The following is an 18,131-nucleotide window of genomic DNA, read 5'->3' on the forward strand; positions in this document are numbered from 1 at the left end:
GCTTGTGGCCTATCTATGGGGTGCTACCGTTAACCTTTAATGATGTTATATTTACAAGTGTGGGTTCTCAAAACTGCAACTATATATATATATATATATATATATATATATATATATATATATATATATATATACACATACATACAGTCACGTGAAAAAGTAAGTACACCCCATGTAAAGTTTTGACTTTTTCAACATATTTCAACATGCAGCTATTTGATCTTCATTTCAACAATATTGATAGATAAAGGTGATATAATATAACAAATATCATGAAACATTTACATTTTGTAGTCCATTGTATAATTTAAATAAACATGAATACAAATTTCGCATGTGGAAAAAGTAAGTACACCCCTGCATTTATCACTACTTCAAATACCGAAAATTAGAATCAGGTGCACCAGCTCAGGTGCAAATGATTAGAACATCGTTAGAGAGGATCTCGGAGGAACCTGTCTCATTTAAACCTCAGACATTTCGTTTGGTTTGCTCTTTGTTGTTGAAGTGTGCGGCGTCACCATGCCTAGATCAAAAGAGCTCTCTGAGGCCTTCAGAAAGAAGGTTATAGATGCCTACGAGTCTGGGAAGGGATTTATAACGATCTCCAAACAATTGGAAATCAATCATTCGACTGTCCGGAAGATCATCTACAAGTGGAGAAGATTCCAAACAACTGCCAACTTGTTCAGGCCAGGCTGCCCAAGCAAGTTCAGCCCGAGAGCAGACCACAAGATGCTGAAAGAAGTTTCTAAGAACCCCAGAATGTCATCACGGGACCTACAGGTAGCTCTTGCCACTGTTGATGTCCAAGTGCACGAGTCTCCCATTAGAAAGAGGCTGCACAAATTTGATCTACATGGGAGGTGTGCCAGGAGGAAACCTTTGCTGTCCAGAAAGAACATCAGGGCAAGACTAAAGTTTGCCACTGAACACCGAGGCAAAGACCAGCACTTCTGGAACAATGTGCTCTGGACAGATGAGTCAAAGGTAGAGCTATTTGGCCACAGTACCAGAAGACATGTTTGGCGAAAACCAAAGACAGCATTTGACCACAAGAACCTGATACCAACTGGAAAGCATGGTGGTGGAAATATTATGGTTTGGGGCAGCTTTGCTGCATCAGGGCCTGGGCAGCTCACCATCATAGAATCCACTATGAATTCTTCATTGTACCAGATGGTGCTTGAGGATAATGTGAGGCCATCTGTCAGAAAGTTGAAGCTCAACCGAAGGTGGACCTTGCAACATGACAATGACCCTAAACATACCAGTAAATCCACCAAGGAATGGCTGAAAAGAAAGAAATGGAGGGTTTTGGAATGGCCAAGTCAAAGCCCGGATCTAAGTCCCATCGAGATGTTGTGGGGGGATTTGAAACGAGCTGTGCATGCAAGAAACCCCTCAAACATCGCACAGCTGAAAGAATTCTACATGGAGGAGTGGACAAAAATTTCTCCCAGTCGATGTCAGAGACTGATAGACAGTTATAAGAAACGCCTACTAGAGGTTGTTTCTGCCAAAGGGGGCAATACCACCTATTAGAGCCAAGGGTGTACTTACTTTTTCCACATACGAAATTTGCATTTATGTTTATTTAAATGAAACAATGGACTACAAAATGTAAATGTTTCATGATATTTGTTATATTATATCACCTTTATCTATCAATATTGTTGAAATGAAGATCAAATAGCTGTATGTTGAAATATGTTGAAAAAGTCAAAACTTTACATGGGGTGTACTTACTTTTTCACGTGACTGTATATATATATATACTAGCAAAAGCAGTCGTCGCTTCGCTAACAGGAATACTAAGAGAGGTGAGGGGGAGAGAAGCGAGAGGTGAGGGGGAGAGAAGCGAGAGGTGAGGGGGAGAGAAGAGAGAGGTGGGGGGGGGGGAGGGGGGAGAGAAGAGAGATAGGGTGGGAGAGTGCAGAGAAAGAGGTGGGGCAAGGAAGAGGTTGGGTGGGAGGGAGAAGAGAGAGATGGGATTGGTGGGAGAGAGAGGATGGGTGGGACAGAGAGGGTGGGAGGGAGAGGATAGAGAGAGAAGGGGGAGGGTGGAGGGGAGAGAGAGAGAGAGGGGAGGTGGGAGGAGAGAGAGGAGGAGGGGGGGGGGGGGGAAGCAGATCAGAATATAATGAAAGCTGATCGCACAAAAAGGCGAAGCAATGCAATCTCATGTAAAAATTTAAAAAATTCACAAGTTTTTCAGTGGGCGGATTGGATGACAGTGAAGCACTGCACAACATCTGGGCCTTCTGGGGCCCACCACAGGTGTGTGAGACCTGAACTTTGTACTTTGATCCATCGACCATTTATTACAAAGGAGAATATGATGTATTTCTGGTTGTGTTTAGCATAGTGACACTGCATACCACCTCCGGGTACATTTGCTCGTGAATTAACACTTTATGTAGCACAGGTGACTAAACTTCTCTTCCGTCAATACATATGTAATACCTCGTCATTCTCTTCACCTTACCACATCGCTCACTCAACACTGCCGCGTCGTAAAAAGCCGCGTGTAAACACCATGGGGCGTACCACAGGTCTCTCTCAAAATACCACCGGTCGTTGGCAAATTCCACCCTTCGCTTCGCTGACGGGAATACCGGGAGGTAGTGTGAGTGAGGAAGGGGGGGGGGAGGGGGCGGGAGGAGGGAGAATTTAGTGTCATCACAATCACCGAGTTTGAAGTTGTATTACTTGGAACCTCCTTATCATTACTCATCAGTAAACGGCTATCTCAGTATTCTGGTGTATTTTGTGTCACTGACACAAATAAAGCATTTATAACCACATTTGGGAAAAATAAACAATTTGACGTCACCTCTAACTTGCCACATGTCGTGTCCAAATCTGCCCTCTGAGGGACTAATAATTAATCGATTATGGCCTAAACAAGTCACCGTCTAGATGTTTATCCTTGTCGCCATGTAATGAATCTGGGGTGTGTTCAGTTATCAAGTTTCGTGTGGAGCACTCACCAAGCGGTTAAAGCACTCAAGCAAGCGCTCCTTTTGAAACCCTCGATGAGGAACGGCCGGCTTGGCAAGCGCTAGCTAGCTTCTTGGTAACTGAACAAACCCTTGCAGACATCGCGACAGAATGCAGTATAATGTACCGGTACATAAAAAAATGACATTTTTAAAATTAAAGACTTTAAATATTAATCATGACTATTTTCCTTGAAATGAAAACGTACCTTGTCCAGTTTTCAACGCAATTTTAGTTTTTAAAATGGACATGAACTCAGAGGTGATGTTGAGTGTACACAAGTGTACGTGTACATTTCAAAGTGTACATGGACATAACTTCTTTGAAGTGTACGTGTGCATAATATGTTGTAAAAGAAGAAGTAAAAATATATCTCCCGGGAAATTCCCCGGCCTCCCGACGAATTAATCAAGTATACAGGCATTTCACTTCCAAGCCGATTTTCGTTTTACCTCACATAATGTGTGAATTACATGTCCATGTGCATGTGAAATACAGTTTACACTTGTGAATACACAAAATAATGAGGTTTATTTACAAGGTACAGCAGACGTACATTTATTTGTGTGGTGCGGCAAAAGACAAGCAATGGGGGACTATTGGTGTGGTGCGGCAATGTACCAAGAAAAATGAATCAGAATTCCCTTCGACAATCAAACCTAAATTAATATAACATTGGTGCCACTTTGGCCACTTGGCGAGCGCGCTACAAGAACGTGGTAACTGAACACACCCCTGAATCATTACATAGCGACGAGGATAAACATCTAGAGTCTAGACCATGATGTATTTCGGCCACAATTGATGAATTTATTCCTCAAGGGGCAGATTGATACAATACATGGAAGTTAGAGGCAACGTCGAATTATTTATTTTTTCCAAATGTGGTTAAAAACGCTTTATTTACTGTCAGTGACACAAAATACACCACAATACTGAAATAGCCATTTACTGACGAGTAATAAGGAGGTTCCAAGTAATATAACTTAAATTTGGTAATTGTGGTGACACTATACCCTCCCCCTCACTCCCATCTCTCCGCCCTCCCCTCCCCTACTCGCACCCCTCTACTCTCGCTCCCCACTCTCCTCGCGCCCCTCCCCTCCTAGCTCCCCTCCCTTTCTTGCTCCCACCCCATCCTCACTCCACCTCTCCTGGTATTCCCGTCAATGAAGCGACGGGCGTGATTTGCCAACGACGGGTGGTATTTTGAGAGACACCGACGCTACGGCCCCATGGTGTTCACATACGTCTTTTTATGATGCGGCAGTGCCGAGTGAGCAACGTGGTAAGGTGAAGTGAACGACAAGGTAGAGGAGACCACTTGCCAATGCTCCCGAAGTGTGCGGGTGTTTTTCTTGATGGTAAACTGAACCAACCATGCAACGGAATTCACTTCCTTACTTGATTCCAGGATATAATGGATTGTAGAAGTCGGTGGTGATACTTGATGCATACCACGTGATGGCGATGAAGCAGGAGACGCCTGGAGGGGGGATGGGTTGGTCGGTTGGCAGGATGTACGAGAGGTGGGTAAAAAAGGTAGTTAATTGTTGTAATTTGTAATTACTTTCTTAGCAAACGTTTTCCTGTTTCAAAGTTACTAAATCATGTTGAATCCCTTTTTAAAATCCTCAATAGAGAAAATTGTTGGAAAAACTCCAGTTTTTGGAATGAACTGGTGAAGTATGTAAAGTATTTATACAATATCAAAAAAACAAGAAACGTACCAGTTAGCACATATAGTACACCCCCTGAAACAGCCACCAGACGCTTCTTCTTCCTGGACCTAGGCCCAATGTGAGTGCATTTCATTCCAATCGCTGCAGCAATGGTGCCGAAAAATCCAAAAACAAGTGCTCCAATTACAAGAGCTCGGCACGCTTGGATGTACGCTGTAAGAAAATGTGGAATGCCACCAAATCATTATCATACTTCATGCAGCAGTCTCATATGAAACTAGAATGTGCTCAGTCGAGCACATACGTCCACCAGGCTGAACAGTTTGTTTTGTATCCCACTGATAGGCTGGATCTGTATCTGGACCTGAATCACAATATAATCGGCTTGGTCTTGTCACGTAACCAACTCGTCCACCTAGTTTTGTCATAATCTGTCCACAACCTTTTGAGGTATCGTGCTACTTATCGGTTTTGGCCCTATCTCTCAATGGTTAAGAATAGCTTTGAACAATTCTCGTATCCACATCCAGATCTTCACTGGAATCCAATCAATTCGTCTTTGTCACATACCCAACCTGTCCACCATAACTATTTGACATATCCTGCTCACAGACAGACAAACAGACAGGAGTGAAAACATCACCTCCGTCCACCTTCGGGGGTGGAGGTAACAACCTGGTAATACCTGTTGAGTCTGCCATGCTTCGTCTAATGCTTCACGTGGCATCACATAATCGCTTCACATGATTTTGTCTAATCCTGCCAATTGGTTGAAATGCATGTGTGATGGACCTTGGTGGCATATACCTCGATGCAAACTCCTATTTTTTTGTCTGTGTTTTATACCACCGTCCACCCAATTATAACTCTCTGTATACCTCTATTTCCTCAAACATAGATCAGCTTAAGTAATCATCCATGCTCCCTGTTTCTCATCTGTGGTGATATTTCTCATCAACTGTCATCATGCCAACTGGCTGGGTGTATGCTCGACCACATCCAGCCAGGGCATTTCAGCAAAGGCAACAAGTGTGTGTCCATTCTAAGGCAAAATACAAAGGTCAAAGGTATGGAACAGAATGGTTGTCATGAGCATGCTTCATTTTGTCTCCCATTTTGTCTCTCGTTGCGACTCCAGGTGAGGAGCTCTTCGATGGTGAAGGCGTGCTTTCTGCAAGGGTTTATAGACATTTCTTACTGGCAGCCACAGCCTCGTATTTGCACCTCCAGATGAGGAGCTCTTCGATGGTGAAGCCCGTCAGTTTTTCAAGCAGATCTTTTTCAAACGCATCAACCTGAGTGAAGGCAATCACCAGCCACAGTACATATTCGTGTAGTTTTACAGGCTGAAAGTCGCAATGTTTAGCTTTATCATGGCATGTCGTGACAAACTCATCCAATGCTTCACAAGACTTTTGCCTGTACCGCATCAGCTCTAACCTATGGATGCGAAAATTAACCTTGATCTGTGTAACTTAGTTCTCAACAACATCCATAATTTGTTAGGATCATTTTGATGATCATCTTTTGACCATTTCATTGCAAACAGCTGTTTTAATTTTCACTGCTGTCTTCCTCTGGTCAATTATGTCATTATCCACCAGACACAGGACATTCCGCTGCTTAAAAAGGTTAAATTCTTCCGTCAAAATCAGATGTGTTCCAATATATTTCTGGGTGTTTTACCAGGCTGAGTTGGTGTTCCTATTGACAGACACAAGCAATGTCACATATAGAATATACAGCAATATGTTGGCGTTATTGATGAAGAACAGAAATGCCAATGAGAGTATCGCTGGTGCTCCTTAGCACCTTAGCTGACCGCATCGAGGTTGAAAGGCCGGAACGGGATGATGCTGAGGACCTCGACTGAGGACCCGGTCAGTGAGGCACACTTGTGACCAGGTGTGTTTTGAACTTATGTGTATGTATGTATATATATATATATATATATATATATATATATATATATATATATTTAATTTTAAAGCAAAAACTATAGCACTTAGGTGGAATTCATTTTGAAAGCCATTAACTAGACCTATTGGCCGATGTACAGTATATTCCAAGTTTCAGCTAGTTTAAATGTATAGCCCTTGAGATATGAGCGCCAACACATTTTGGACAGATGGACAGACAGACACCAACGTGATTGAGGGTTTTCTAAATAAAACTCAAGAATGTGGAAAACAGACGTTGCTGAAATTTAGAACACTAGGGCATGCCCGTACTATATATATATCTAAAATTATATCCCCCCCCTCTATTTACATGAAATGGTTTGGTCCATTCGCCTAGGACGTGCCCGTACGTGGGTGCCCGTTCCTTGCCAAAAAAAAAAAAAAAAATGTCTTCGCCCATGCATGCATGGGCGTGCCCATGGGCCCATGGGCGTGCCCGTAAGTGCGTGATGTGACCGTACAATGAATGTATCGTCCCGACGCCGCAGCTCGGATGGCGCTGCAGTTAATCGGGCCTGTATCGGCAGAGTTATTATAAACGTGTACTACAATCGATCGTACCTTACAGCGTCTGCTCGCCACGTTCAGCATCAGTACGTCGTCACTATGACTATCCGTAAGTCCGGAAGTGACGTCCTCATTTGACTGTCCGGAAGGTCGCATATCGCAGTTACGATGAATCGCAAATTAGTTTTAATTAGTTTTAAAACATAGTTTAACGCCAACATACAGACTTGGCATTTAATATGGAATATATTTTTTTTCTTGACTTGGGTTTACTTTCTTAACTCAGTATATCAATCTGGTGAGTTTCTTTTACACTTTGGTGATTTATTTGTTAAAAGAACCATGTCACTGATTGTCTGTCGCAGCAAGAAGTCAACAACAGGATTATATCACAGGTGGCATGGCAAAATGTACGGACAGGTGCATTTGATGATTGGCTTCACAGTCGGGTATACAAGGGTTGTTGCGTTCTGTATTAGTGGAAAACAACTGCTGCACATCTCCAAAAGTTATTGCCGCTTCCTCTGGAGATGGTCCGTCAACTTGACAATGCTGTTTGTCATGGAGTGGTGGCTTTACGAAATTCTGGCATGAAACAGCGTGCTATTGCTCGGCAGTATGGCATCACTCAAGGTCAGGTGTCAAAGATCCTGAAACGAAATGCTCAGAGGGGTGTCCCTACTCCAATACCGAGGCCAGGACGTCCCCGCAGAACCACAAGGAGGGATGATCGCCAGCTGCACCGGTTAGTCCGCAATGGCCGTACCAAGTCAGCTAATCGGCTTAGGGCTGAGTGGCAGCAACTGACAAATGTGCCTGTATTCAGAAGGCTAGTCAACCAACGACTGGTTCAAGCAGGCTATCATGTCAGGCGTCCCCTGAGAAAGCCACGTCTGACCAGACAACACCGCCAGTGCCGATTGCAGTGGGCCAGAGAGCACCGACAATGGCAGCCAGGACACTGGAATCACGTGATCTTCAGTGACGAGTCTAGATTTCTGGTCTATCGTCAAGATGGCTGCGTCCGAGTGCGCAGACAAGTGCATGAAGCCCACAACAAAGATTGTGTAGTGCCAAGAGTCCAAGCTGGAGGTGGTGGGGTGACCGTTCGGGCTGCTTTTCATGCAGGGGGCAAAACTGACCTGGTTGTTCTGAATGGAAACCTGAACCAGTTCAAGTACAGGGCCATTCTGGACGAAACATTGCTTCCATTTGCTCGTGCAGCCTTTCGAGGAAACTTTGTCTTCCAAGATGACAATGCACGACCTCATCGTGCTCGCATGATCCAACACTTTCTTGCTGACCGTGGTGTAGAGCATATGGAGTGGCCTGCCATGTCCCCGGATATGAATCCGATAGAGAACTTGTGGGCAGAATTAACGCATCAAATCGACCACTTGGACCAGCAGCCGACATCTGTGCGTGAATTGCAGCAGGCTATTGTCACTGCATGGCAAGCGATTCCTGTCCAAACCTTGGCAAATCTCGTGAACAGCATGCCTCGACGTGTACGTGCTCTCCTGAATACTCGTGGGGGTTACACGAAGTACTGAACTGTAATTTTACTGTCCGTAATCCCAGTCGTAATTTAACTTTTGTTTTTGTTAAAAAAAATTTTGGCTAATGTGCAAAATAAAGAGATACTTCTGGAAAACGTACAGAAGTTTAACACAGTACTGTCCATGAATTGAGTTCGATATCAGTTTACATCACTTTCAAGGATCAATTTATTTGTTTCGAAATGTCAAATGTGGTTTTTGTTTCTTTTAAAGGTCACATTAACAAAATCTAGAATAATTTCAACATAATTCCAATGAACTTTTGGTTCTAAGACATCCTAAAAAGTAAGTTCACACCCACAAAAAAAATATTCCATACTAAATGCCAAGTCTGTAGTTTGCCAACGTGAAATAAATGAATACGCTCTCAAATGAATATGCTCGGGGGTCCGAGGCAGAGTCTGTTCGGCACGTTCGGCACACGTGATAGCTCGCTGCTCTCTGATTGGTTGAATCGTTTTTTGGACATAGCTCGGTAACTACTTCTCCGATTAATATGAAACCTTGAAAAGGCACATCCTCAGGTCCCCAGCAATATACCTGGCAAGTTTAAAGTATATCGGACCCGTGGTTGTCGAGAAACAGCGGTCACAGACACACAGACATACACACAGACAAACACACACACAGAGATTACTGGAATTATAGATAGATATTACCTCAATGTACAAAGTTTTTACTTCTGAAATTTGCAGCCAATTTTGTCCAGTAGAAGCTGAGAAACTTATTTTCAGTCCCCATGTTAAAGCTACATACAGAGAAACAATCCCTTATATAAAGGAAGGGGAGCTTTGTGCCTCCCTTTGATTTGCTATACCGTACATGACAATATTTCAATATGATGTGAGAATCAGACTAATTTTCTCCAGATGGCGACATGAGGGAATGGCACGAAACATCATCCTCAAATCTTAATTAGGCCTAGAACCTGCTGAGATGCTCTGTTTTGCATGGCTTTAGTGGAGCGCCATCTGTTTTGTCTATCTGAGTTGATCATGTGGAATTGTGGGGGTTTTGGATGCTCTGGGCATGCGCATAGAGAGCTCGGGGGTGATGAGACTAAATCTGCGTGATTCACGTTCTTGTGGTGTTTCATGGGTATACGGACATAACTACCATACTGGTTTCTTTTATGCCCGCTCAATTGTTTCTTCTCTGGATGACATCGGAGCCAGAGCACAAGTACCATCCTGTTGTAGTTTTATTTTGGTGGGGGAAAGCACGGTACAAAAGTTGCACATCCCCCCAAATAAATATAACGTAATCTCACGATGTTCTGTATATTTTTGCTATTCAAAAATCTCCATATCAAACAGGACCCGGGGTCACATGTGCCAAATCAAGGTCATTGATGCACGATTGCCAACTGGTATTTTTACCAGTTGGCAACCGTGTCGCAGGTCTACAAGAGCTTTGGGTTGTTGTTGTTGTTGTTGTTGTTGTTGTTGTTGGTGGAGGTTCTTTTTAGGGTCGAATTTTTAAAAGTGTACCCATTGGTCAGACAGCTACCAGACCACACCCACATCTGGTGTTTTACTCTACCCACCATTGCACTGAGACAAAATTATATGGCCACCAACTTGGTTTTCTGTTGGGCCTAACATATCAGGCCTGAAGGCCTCTCTTCAATATACACTGCCTGGTTTTGTTGCATCAGAGATTTGCATTGGCTTTGTTTGGGTCGAGTGTTATTCACGATGAGGGGACCCCGAAAAATATAATCATATGTCGAATAATAGTTAGGTTTAATAAAGTCCGTCAAAAACGCACAGTAATCAAGCGTTACATTACGTTATGTAATCAAGCGTTACATTACAAAAATTGCAAAAAAATAGCATGTAACATTTTTTGAATGCCGCATATTGGGGTTAAACAAACCGTGACCATGTGACGAATCAGCTCATTCTGATATAAACGTTGGGAGTGTGACAGGGATAGGAGGTGCCAAGTTAATTTTTAAAATAGCTCATTAAATGTGTGTTTCCTAATCATCTGCTCATCTTTTTAGGAGTGCTTTAAATGCACGTTTCCCAATCGGCCTGGTTCCAAATTTTGTCGCAGGTTGCGATAGTGTGGCCATCCTTGTAAATTTGGTAAGTAAATTACCAAATTTACAATACTCCATTAGAGTAAATTTGGTAAGGTCCAATATGTTTGGTGATGAAAAAATAATCTGGTAATGATGATTTTGGTAATAAAGTTTGCTAAATCTGCTATTGAGCAAGTCTGATGGTGTGATTATTTTTACTGTTTCCATCAGGCATCAGATTTGACCTCTGCCACCTCACCCATCTTACACCCCCCCCCCCCATCCCCTCCCACCGTTGGTTCTTGCCCCATAGAACACTCAATGTATTAATTAAACACACGATTTGGTAATGCAATACTCGAGTTGCTCATGCAATACTCGATTTGGTAATGAAATACTTAATTTCGCAATGAAACGCTCAATTTGGTAATGGAATACTCGATTTAGTAATGAAACAGTCGATTTGGTAATGCAATACTTGATTTGGTAATGAAAACGCTCAATTTGGAAATGCAATAATCAATTTGGTAATGAAATACTTGATTTGGTAAAGAAACCGTCGATTTGGTAATGCAATACTTGATTTGGAAATGAAAACGCTCAATTTGGAAATGCAATACTCAATTTGGTAATGAAATACTTGATTTGGTAAAGAAACCGTCGATTTGGTAATGCAATAATCGAGTTGCTCGTGCAATACTCCATTTGGGAATGAAATACTTAACTCAGCAATGAAACGCTCAATTTGGTAATGGAATACTCGATTTGGTAATGAAACAGTCGATTTGGTAATGCAATACTCAATTTGGTAATGAAACACTCGATTTGGTAATGAAACACTCGATTTGGTAATGAAACACTCGATTTGGTAATGAAACGTTCCATTTGGTAATTAAACTTTCGATTTGGTAATGATATACTTGATTTGGAAATGAAATACTGTACTCAATTTGGTAATGAAACAGTCGATTTTGTAATGCAAAAATCGAGTTGTTCATGCAATACTCCATTTAGACATTAAATACTTAATTTTGGCAATGAAACACTCAATTTGGTAATGCAATACTCGATTTGGTAAGGAAACAGTCGATTTGGTAATGTAATACTTGATTTGGTAATGACAACACTCAATTTGGAAATGCATTACTCAATTTGGTAATGCAATACTTCATTTCGGAATTAAAACGCTCAATTTGGAAATGCAACACTTGATTTGGTAATGACAACGCTCAATTTGGAAATGCAATACTCAATTTGGAAATGCAATACTTAATTTCGTTATTAAAACGCTCAATTTGGAAATGCAATACTTGATTTGGTAATGCAATACTCAATTTGGGAATGAAACACCTGATTTGGTAATTAAACGTTCGATTTGGTAATGAAATACTGTACTCAATTTGGTAATGAAACGGTCGATTTGGTAATGAAATGCTTGATTTTGTAATGAAGTGCTCGATTTGGGAATTAAGCGCTCATTTTGATAATGAAGTGCTCGATTTGGGAATTAATTTGCTCAATTTGGTAATGAAACATTTCATTTGGTAATGAAATGCTCAAATGGGTAATGTAAAAACTCGATTTGGTAATGAAACGGTCGATTTGGTAATGAAATGCTTGATTTTGTAATGAAGTGCTCGATTTGGGAATTAAGCGCTCAATTTGATAATGAAGTGCTCGATTTGGGAATTAATTTGCTCAATTTGGTAATGAAACATTTCATTTGGTAATGAAATGCTCAAATGGGTAATGTAAAAACTCGATTTGGTAATGAAACGCTCAATTTGGAAAGGAAATACTGGATTTCATAATGAAACGGTCGATTTGGTAATGAAACCCTCAATTCGGTAATGAAACGGTCTATTTGGTAATGAAACGCCCAATTTGGTAATGTAAAAACTCGATTTGGTAATGAAACGCTCAATTTGGTAATGTATAAACTCGATTTGGTAATGAAACCCTCAATTTGGTAATTCAACAGTCTATTTAGGAATGAAACGCTCAATTTGGTGGTGTAAAAACTCGATTTGGTAATGAAACCCTCAATTTGATAATGTAAAAACTCGATTTGGTAATGAAACCCTCAATTTGGTAATTCAACGGTCTATTTGGGAATGAAACGCTCAATTTGGTAATGTAAAAACTCGATTTGGTAATGAAACGGTCTATTTGGTAATGAAAAAACTCGACTTGGTAATGAAACGCTCGATTTGGTAATGAAACGCTCAATTTGGTAATGTAAAAACTCCATTTGGTAATGAAACCCTCAATTTGGTAATTAAACGGTCTATTTGGTAATGAAACGCTCAGTTTGGTAATGCAAAAACTCGATTTGGTAATGAAACGGTCTATTTGGTAATGAAACGGTCTATAAGGTAATGAAACGCTCAATTTGGTAATGTAAAAACTCGATTTGGTAATGTAATACTAAATACTCGATTTGGTCATGAAATTCTAAATGCTCGATTTGGTTATGAAATACTCGATTTGGTTATGAAATACTCGATTTGGTCATGAAATTCTAAATGCTCGATTTGGTTATGAAATACTCGATTTGGTAATGAAACACTCAATTTGGAAATGCAATATTCAATGTGGTAATGAAATACTCGATTTGGTAATGAAATGCTCTATTTGGTAATGAAACGCTCGATTTGGTAATTAAATACTCGGTTTGGTCATGAAATACTCGATTTGGTCATGAAATACTCGATTTGGTGATGAAATACTCGATTTGGTAATGAAATACTCGATTTGGTCATGAAATACTCGATTTGGTCATGAAATACTCGATTTGGTCATGAAATTCTAAATGCTCGATTTGGTTATGAAATACTCGATTTGGTAATGAAACACTCAATTTGGAAATGCAATATTCGATGTGGTAATGAAATACTCGATTTGGTAATGAAATGCTCAATTTGGTAATGAAACGCTCGATTTAGTAATGAAACGCTCGATTTGGTCATGAAATACTCGATTTGGTAATGAAATACTCGATTTGGTAATGAAATACTCGACTTGGTAATGAAATACTCGATTTGGTAATGAAACGCTCGATTGGGTAATGAAATGCTCGACTTGGTAATGAAACGCTCGATTTGGTAATGAAACGCTCGATTTGGTCATGAAATACTCGATTTGGTCATGAAATACTCGATTTGGTAATGAAATACTCGACTTGGTAATGAAATACTCGATTTGGTAATGAAACGCTCGATTGGGTAATGAAATGCTCAATTTGGTAATGAAACGCTCGATTTAGTAATGAAACGCTCGATTTGGTCATGAAATACTCGATTTGGTCATGAAATACTCGATTTGGTAATGAAATACTCGATTTGGTAATGAAACGCTCGATTGGGTAATGAAATGCTCGACTTGGTAATGAAACGCTCGATTTGGTAATGAAATACTCGATTTGGTCATGAAATACTTGATTTGGTCATGAAATTCTAAATGCTCGATTTTGTTATGAAATACTCGATTTGGTAATGAAATACTCGATGTGGTAATGAAATACTCGACTTGGTAATGAAATACTCGATTTGGTAATGAAATACTCGATGTGGTAATGAAATACTCGATTTGGTAATGAAATACTCGATGTGGTAATGAAATACTCGACTTGGTAATGAAATACTCGATTTGGTAATGAAATACTCGATTTGGTAATGAAATACTCGATTTGGTAATGAAACGCTCGATTTGGTCATGAAATACTCGATTTGGTCATGAAATTCTAAATGCTCGATTTCGTTATGAAATACTCGATTTGGTAATGAAACGCTCGATTGGGTTATGAAATACTCTATTTGGTAATGAAATACTCGATTTGGTAATGAAACGCTCGATTTGGAAATGCAATACTCGATGTGGTAATGAAATACTAAATACAGTACTTGATGTGGTAATTTATGCATAATCAATGTTGGCAACCCTGCATTGATGGTGTCAATGTTGTGTTTGTGTGTGAGTGTCACGTGGCGTGTTTATGTTGTGTTTGTGTGTGAGTATCACATGGTGTGTCAATGTTGTGTTTGTGTGTGTCACGTGGTGTGTTAATGTTGTGTTTGTGTGTGAGTATCACATGGTGTGTCAATGTTGTGTTTGTGTATGTCACGTGGCGTGTTAATGCTGTTTGTGTGTGGGTGTCAAGTGGCGTGTTTATGTTGTGTTTGTGTGTGGGTGTCACGTGGTGTGTTGATGTTGTGTTTGTGTGTGTCACGTGGCGTGTTTATGTTGTGTTTGTGTGTGAGTATTACGTGGTGTGTCAATGTTGTGTTTGTGTGAGTATCACGTGGTGTGTCAATGTTGTGTTTGTGTGTGTCACGTGGCGTGTTAATGTTGTGTTTGTGTGTGGGTGTCAAGTGGCGTGTTAATGTTGGGTTTGTGTGTGGGTGTCACGTGGTGTGTCGATGTTGTGTTTGTGTGTGTCACGTGGCATGTTTATGTTGTGTTTGTGTGTGAGTATTACGTGGTGTGTCAATGTTGTGTTTGTGTGTGAGTGTGACGTGGCGTGTTTTTGTTGTGTTTGTGTGTGAGTATCACGTGGTGTGTCGATGTTGTGTTTGTGTGTGCGTCACGTGGCGTGTTTATGTTGTGTTTGTGTGCGAGTGTCACGTGGCGTGTTAATGTTGTGTTTGTGTGTGGGTGTCAAGTGGCGTGTTAATGTTGTGTTTGTGTGTAGGTGTCACGTGGTGTGTCGATGTTGTGTTTGTGTGTGTCACGTGGCGTGTTTATGTTGTGTTTGTGTGTGGGTGTCAAATGGCGTGTTAATGTTGTGTTTGTGTGTAGGTGTCACGTGGTGTGTCAATGTTGTGTTTGTGTGTGTCACGTGGCGTGTTAATGTTGTGTTTGTGTGTAGGTGTCACGTGGTGTGTCGATGTTGTGTTTGTGTGTGTCACGTGGCGTGTTTATGTTGTGTTTGTGTGTGAGTATCACGTGGTGTGTCAATGCTGTGTTTGTGTGTGAGTGTCACGTGGCGTGTTTTTGTTGTGTTTGTGTGTGAGTATCACGTGGTGTGTCGATGTTGTGTTTGTGTGTGTGTCACGTGGCGTGTTTATGTTGTGTTTGTGTGTGGATGTCAAGTGGCGTGTTAATGTTGTGTTTGTGTGTAGGTGTCACGTGGTGTGTCGATGTTGTGTTTGTGTGTGTCACGTGGCGTGTTTATGTTGTGTTTGTGTGTGGGTGTTATGTGGCGTGTTTATGTTGTGTTTGTGTGTGAGTATCACGTGGTGTGTCAATGTTGTGTTTGTGTGTGTCACGTGGCGTGTTAATGTTGTGTGTTGTGTGTGGGTGTCAAGTGGCGTGTTAATGTTGTGTTTGTGTGTAGGGGGGTCACGTGGTGTGTCGATGTTGTGTTTGTGTGTGTCACGTGGCGTGTTTATGTTGTGTTTGTGTGTGGGTGTCAAGTGGCGTGTTAATGTTGTGTTTGTGTGTAGGTGTCACGTGGTGTGTCGATGTTCTGTTTGTGTGTGTCACGTGGTGTGTCAATGTTGTGTTTGTGTGTGTCACGTGGCGTGTTAATGTTGTGTTTGTGTGTGGGTGTCGAGTGGCGTGTTAATGTTGTTTATCGCTTTATCGATTTGTCTTGGCTTTATCGATTTGTCTCGGCTTCATCGATTTGTCTCGGCTTTATCGATTTGTCTCGGCTTTATCGATTTGTCTCGGCTTCATCGATTTGTCTCGGCTTTATAGATTTGTCTCGGCTTTATCGAATCGTCTCGGCTTTATCGATTATTCTCGGCTTCATCGATTTGTGTCTGCTTTGTCGATTCGTGTCGGCTTTATCGATTTGTCTCAGCTTTATCGATTTGTCTCGACTTTATCGATTTGTGTCGACTTTATCGATTTGTCTAGGCTTTATCGAATCGTCTCGGCTTTATCGATGTGTTGGCGTTATCGATTATTCCCGGCTTCATCGATTTGTGTCTGCTTTGTCGATTCGTCTCAGCTTTATCGATTAGTCTCGGCTTTATCGATTCGTGTCGGCTTTATCGATTCGTGTCAGCTTTATCGATTCGTGTCGGCTTTATCGATTCGTGTCGGCTTTATCGATTTGTCTCGGCTTTATCGATTTGTCTCGACTTTATCGATTCGTCTCGGCTTTATCGATTCGTGTCGGCTTTATCGATTTGGGTCGGCTTTATCGATGACCCCTGTGTTCACCGAACGTACCACTGAGCGCTAGGAGGGATTGGAAATCCCGGCAGTTGCTCAACCCCGTGGAATCCATGGCGCAGCTTTTCCATAGGTTCTCATATATGGTCACAGATGTAATGACACTCCCGGCGACGCTCGACACCCTCCAGTACTCGTCTGCCAATGTCGAAGCGACGAGAATCCAGCCCAGAATGGCGATCAGCATCCCCGTCAGGTCCAGTTGCATGGTCTCAGGGTCTCGTGTCCGGATGGTCACCTTAGTCACCACTTACAGGTGTGTCCGCGGCACCGGTGCTCGTGAACTGGGACCGAGCACGCGAATCCCCAAGGTGAAGCGCTTCGGTTCCTTCGGTTTTACAACGTCCAAAGATCAAGTGACGTCACAGTCGTAAACAATTACAAATTCTGTTTAATTTGCAGAACGGGACAAAAGGACCGACGATGTAAAGTATTAACGAAGTGGGAAGGTGTGCAGGTGAGGAGGGGGTCTTTCTTGTCCCTCCTCACTGTGTTTTTATCATCGTGGCTTTTACCCCATTCCAAAGGTAAAACAAAAGGTATTTCTTCGCCAATGCACAAGTTAATGGGCCAAGAGAATTTGCGCGTTCCGTCGTTTCGCTTGATTGAGTCAAGGTATGCACCTGTTAGTAACACACCTATCACATCAACCACGTGATATTGAACTTACACAAGCCAGTTCAAGCAGAGAGAAAGATGAAAGGTACGCAAACTCACCTCTGAACTCGTGAGTTGTATAACCTGGGTTCGTAAGCCGACTAAGCTACAAACTACCCTCCTGGTGTTTCACAGGTCGGGTGATTCATCAATGTGTGTGCCGTTCCTCTGATGGACGTTAAATGGGAGTTTGTCTGCCGACATCAGTTGTCGAACGTTAAACATCCCACTGTGTCGTCTTGATGTTTATCGGTGGGAGACTCGGGCGGGGAGACGTATGATGCCTAGGGTTCCTATATACGAGGAGTAGCGACAACTTGCGATTAGAAACCATCTTGTTTCCTTCGAGCGCCGCGCACCGAACCTGAGACATGGGCTGGAAACATTCATGTACTGTAATCCTCCACATGTGCTGTAATCCTCCACATGTGCTGTAATCCTCCACATGTGCTATAATCCATCACGTGTGCTGTAATTCTTCACATGTGCTGAAAACATGCATGTGCTCGTGCTGTAATCCTCCACATGTGCTGGAAACATGCATGTGCTG

General features: G+C 41.8%; 2 protein-coding genes across 3 annotated transcripts in view; both read right to left on the reverse strand.

Annotated features, from left to right (window-relative positions):
- The window catches only part of LOC137439070 (uncharacterized), a 29,610-nt gene extending 12,356 nt beyond the window's left edge, over positions 1-17,254 (reverse strand). For both annotated transcript variants that reach the window (XM_068134740.2, XM_068134739.2), the window contains exons 1-3: positions 16,922-17,254; positions 4,734-4,898; positions 4,408-4,489 (exon numbers count right to left, since the gene is read on the reverse strand). In XM_068134740.2, the coding sequence (XP_067990841.1) occupies positions 4,408-4,489; positions 4,734-4,898; positions 16,922-17,132 (458 nt within the window). In that variant the 5' untranslated portion in view covers positions 17,133-17,254. The remainder of the gene's footprint in view (positions 1-4,407; positions 4,490-4,733; positions 4,899-16,921) is intronic.
- PELP1 (proline, glutamate and leucine rich protein 1) overlaps positions 1-18,131 on the reverse strand; it is a 359,306-nt gene that overhangs the window by 167,300 nt on the left and 173,875 nt on the right. The window lies entirely within an intron of this gene.

This window comes from Myxine glutinosa, chromosome 13, assembly GCF_964187855.1.
Source record: "Myxine glutinosa chromosome 13, kmMyxGlut1.1, whole genome shotgun sequence".
Classification (NCBI taxonomy): domain Eukaryota; kingdom Metazoa; phylum Chordata; class Myxini; order Myxiniformes; family Myxinidae; genus Myxine; species Myxine glutinosa.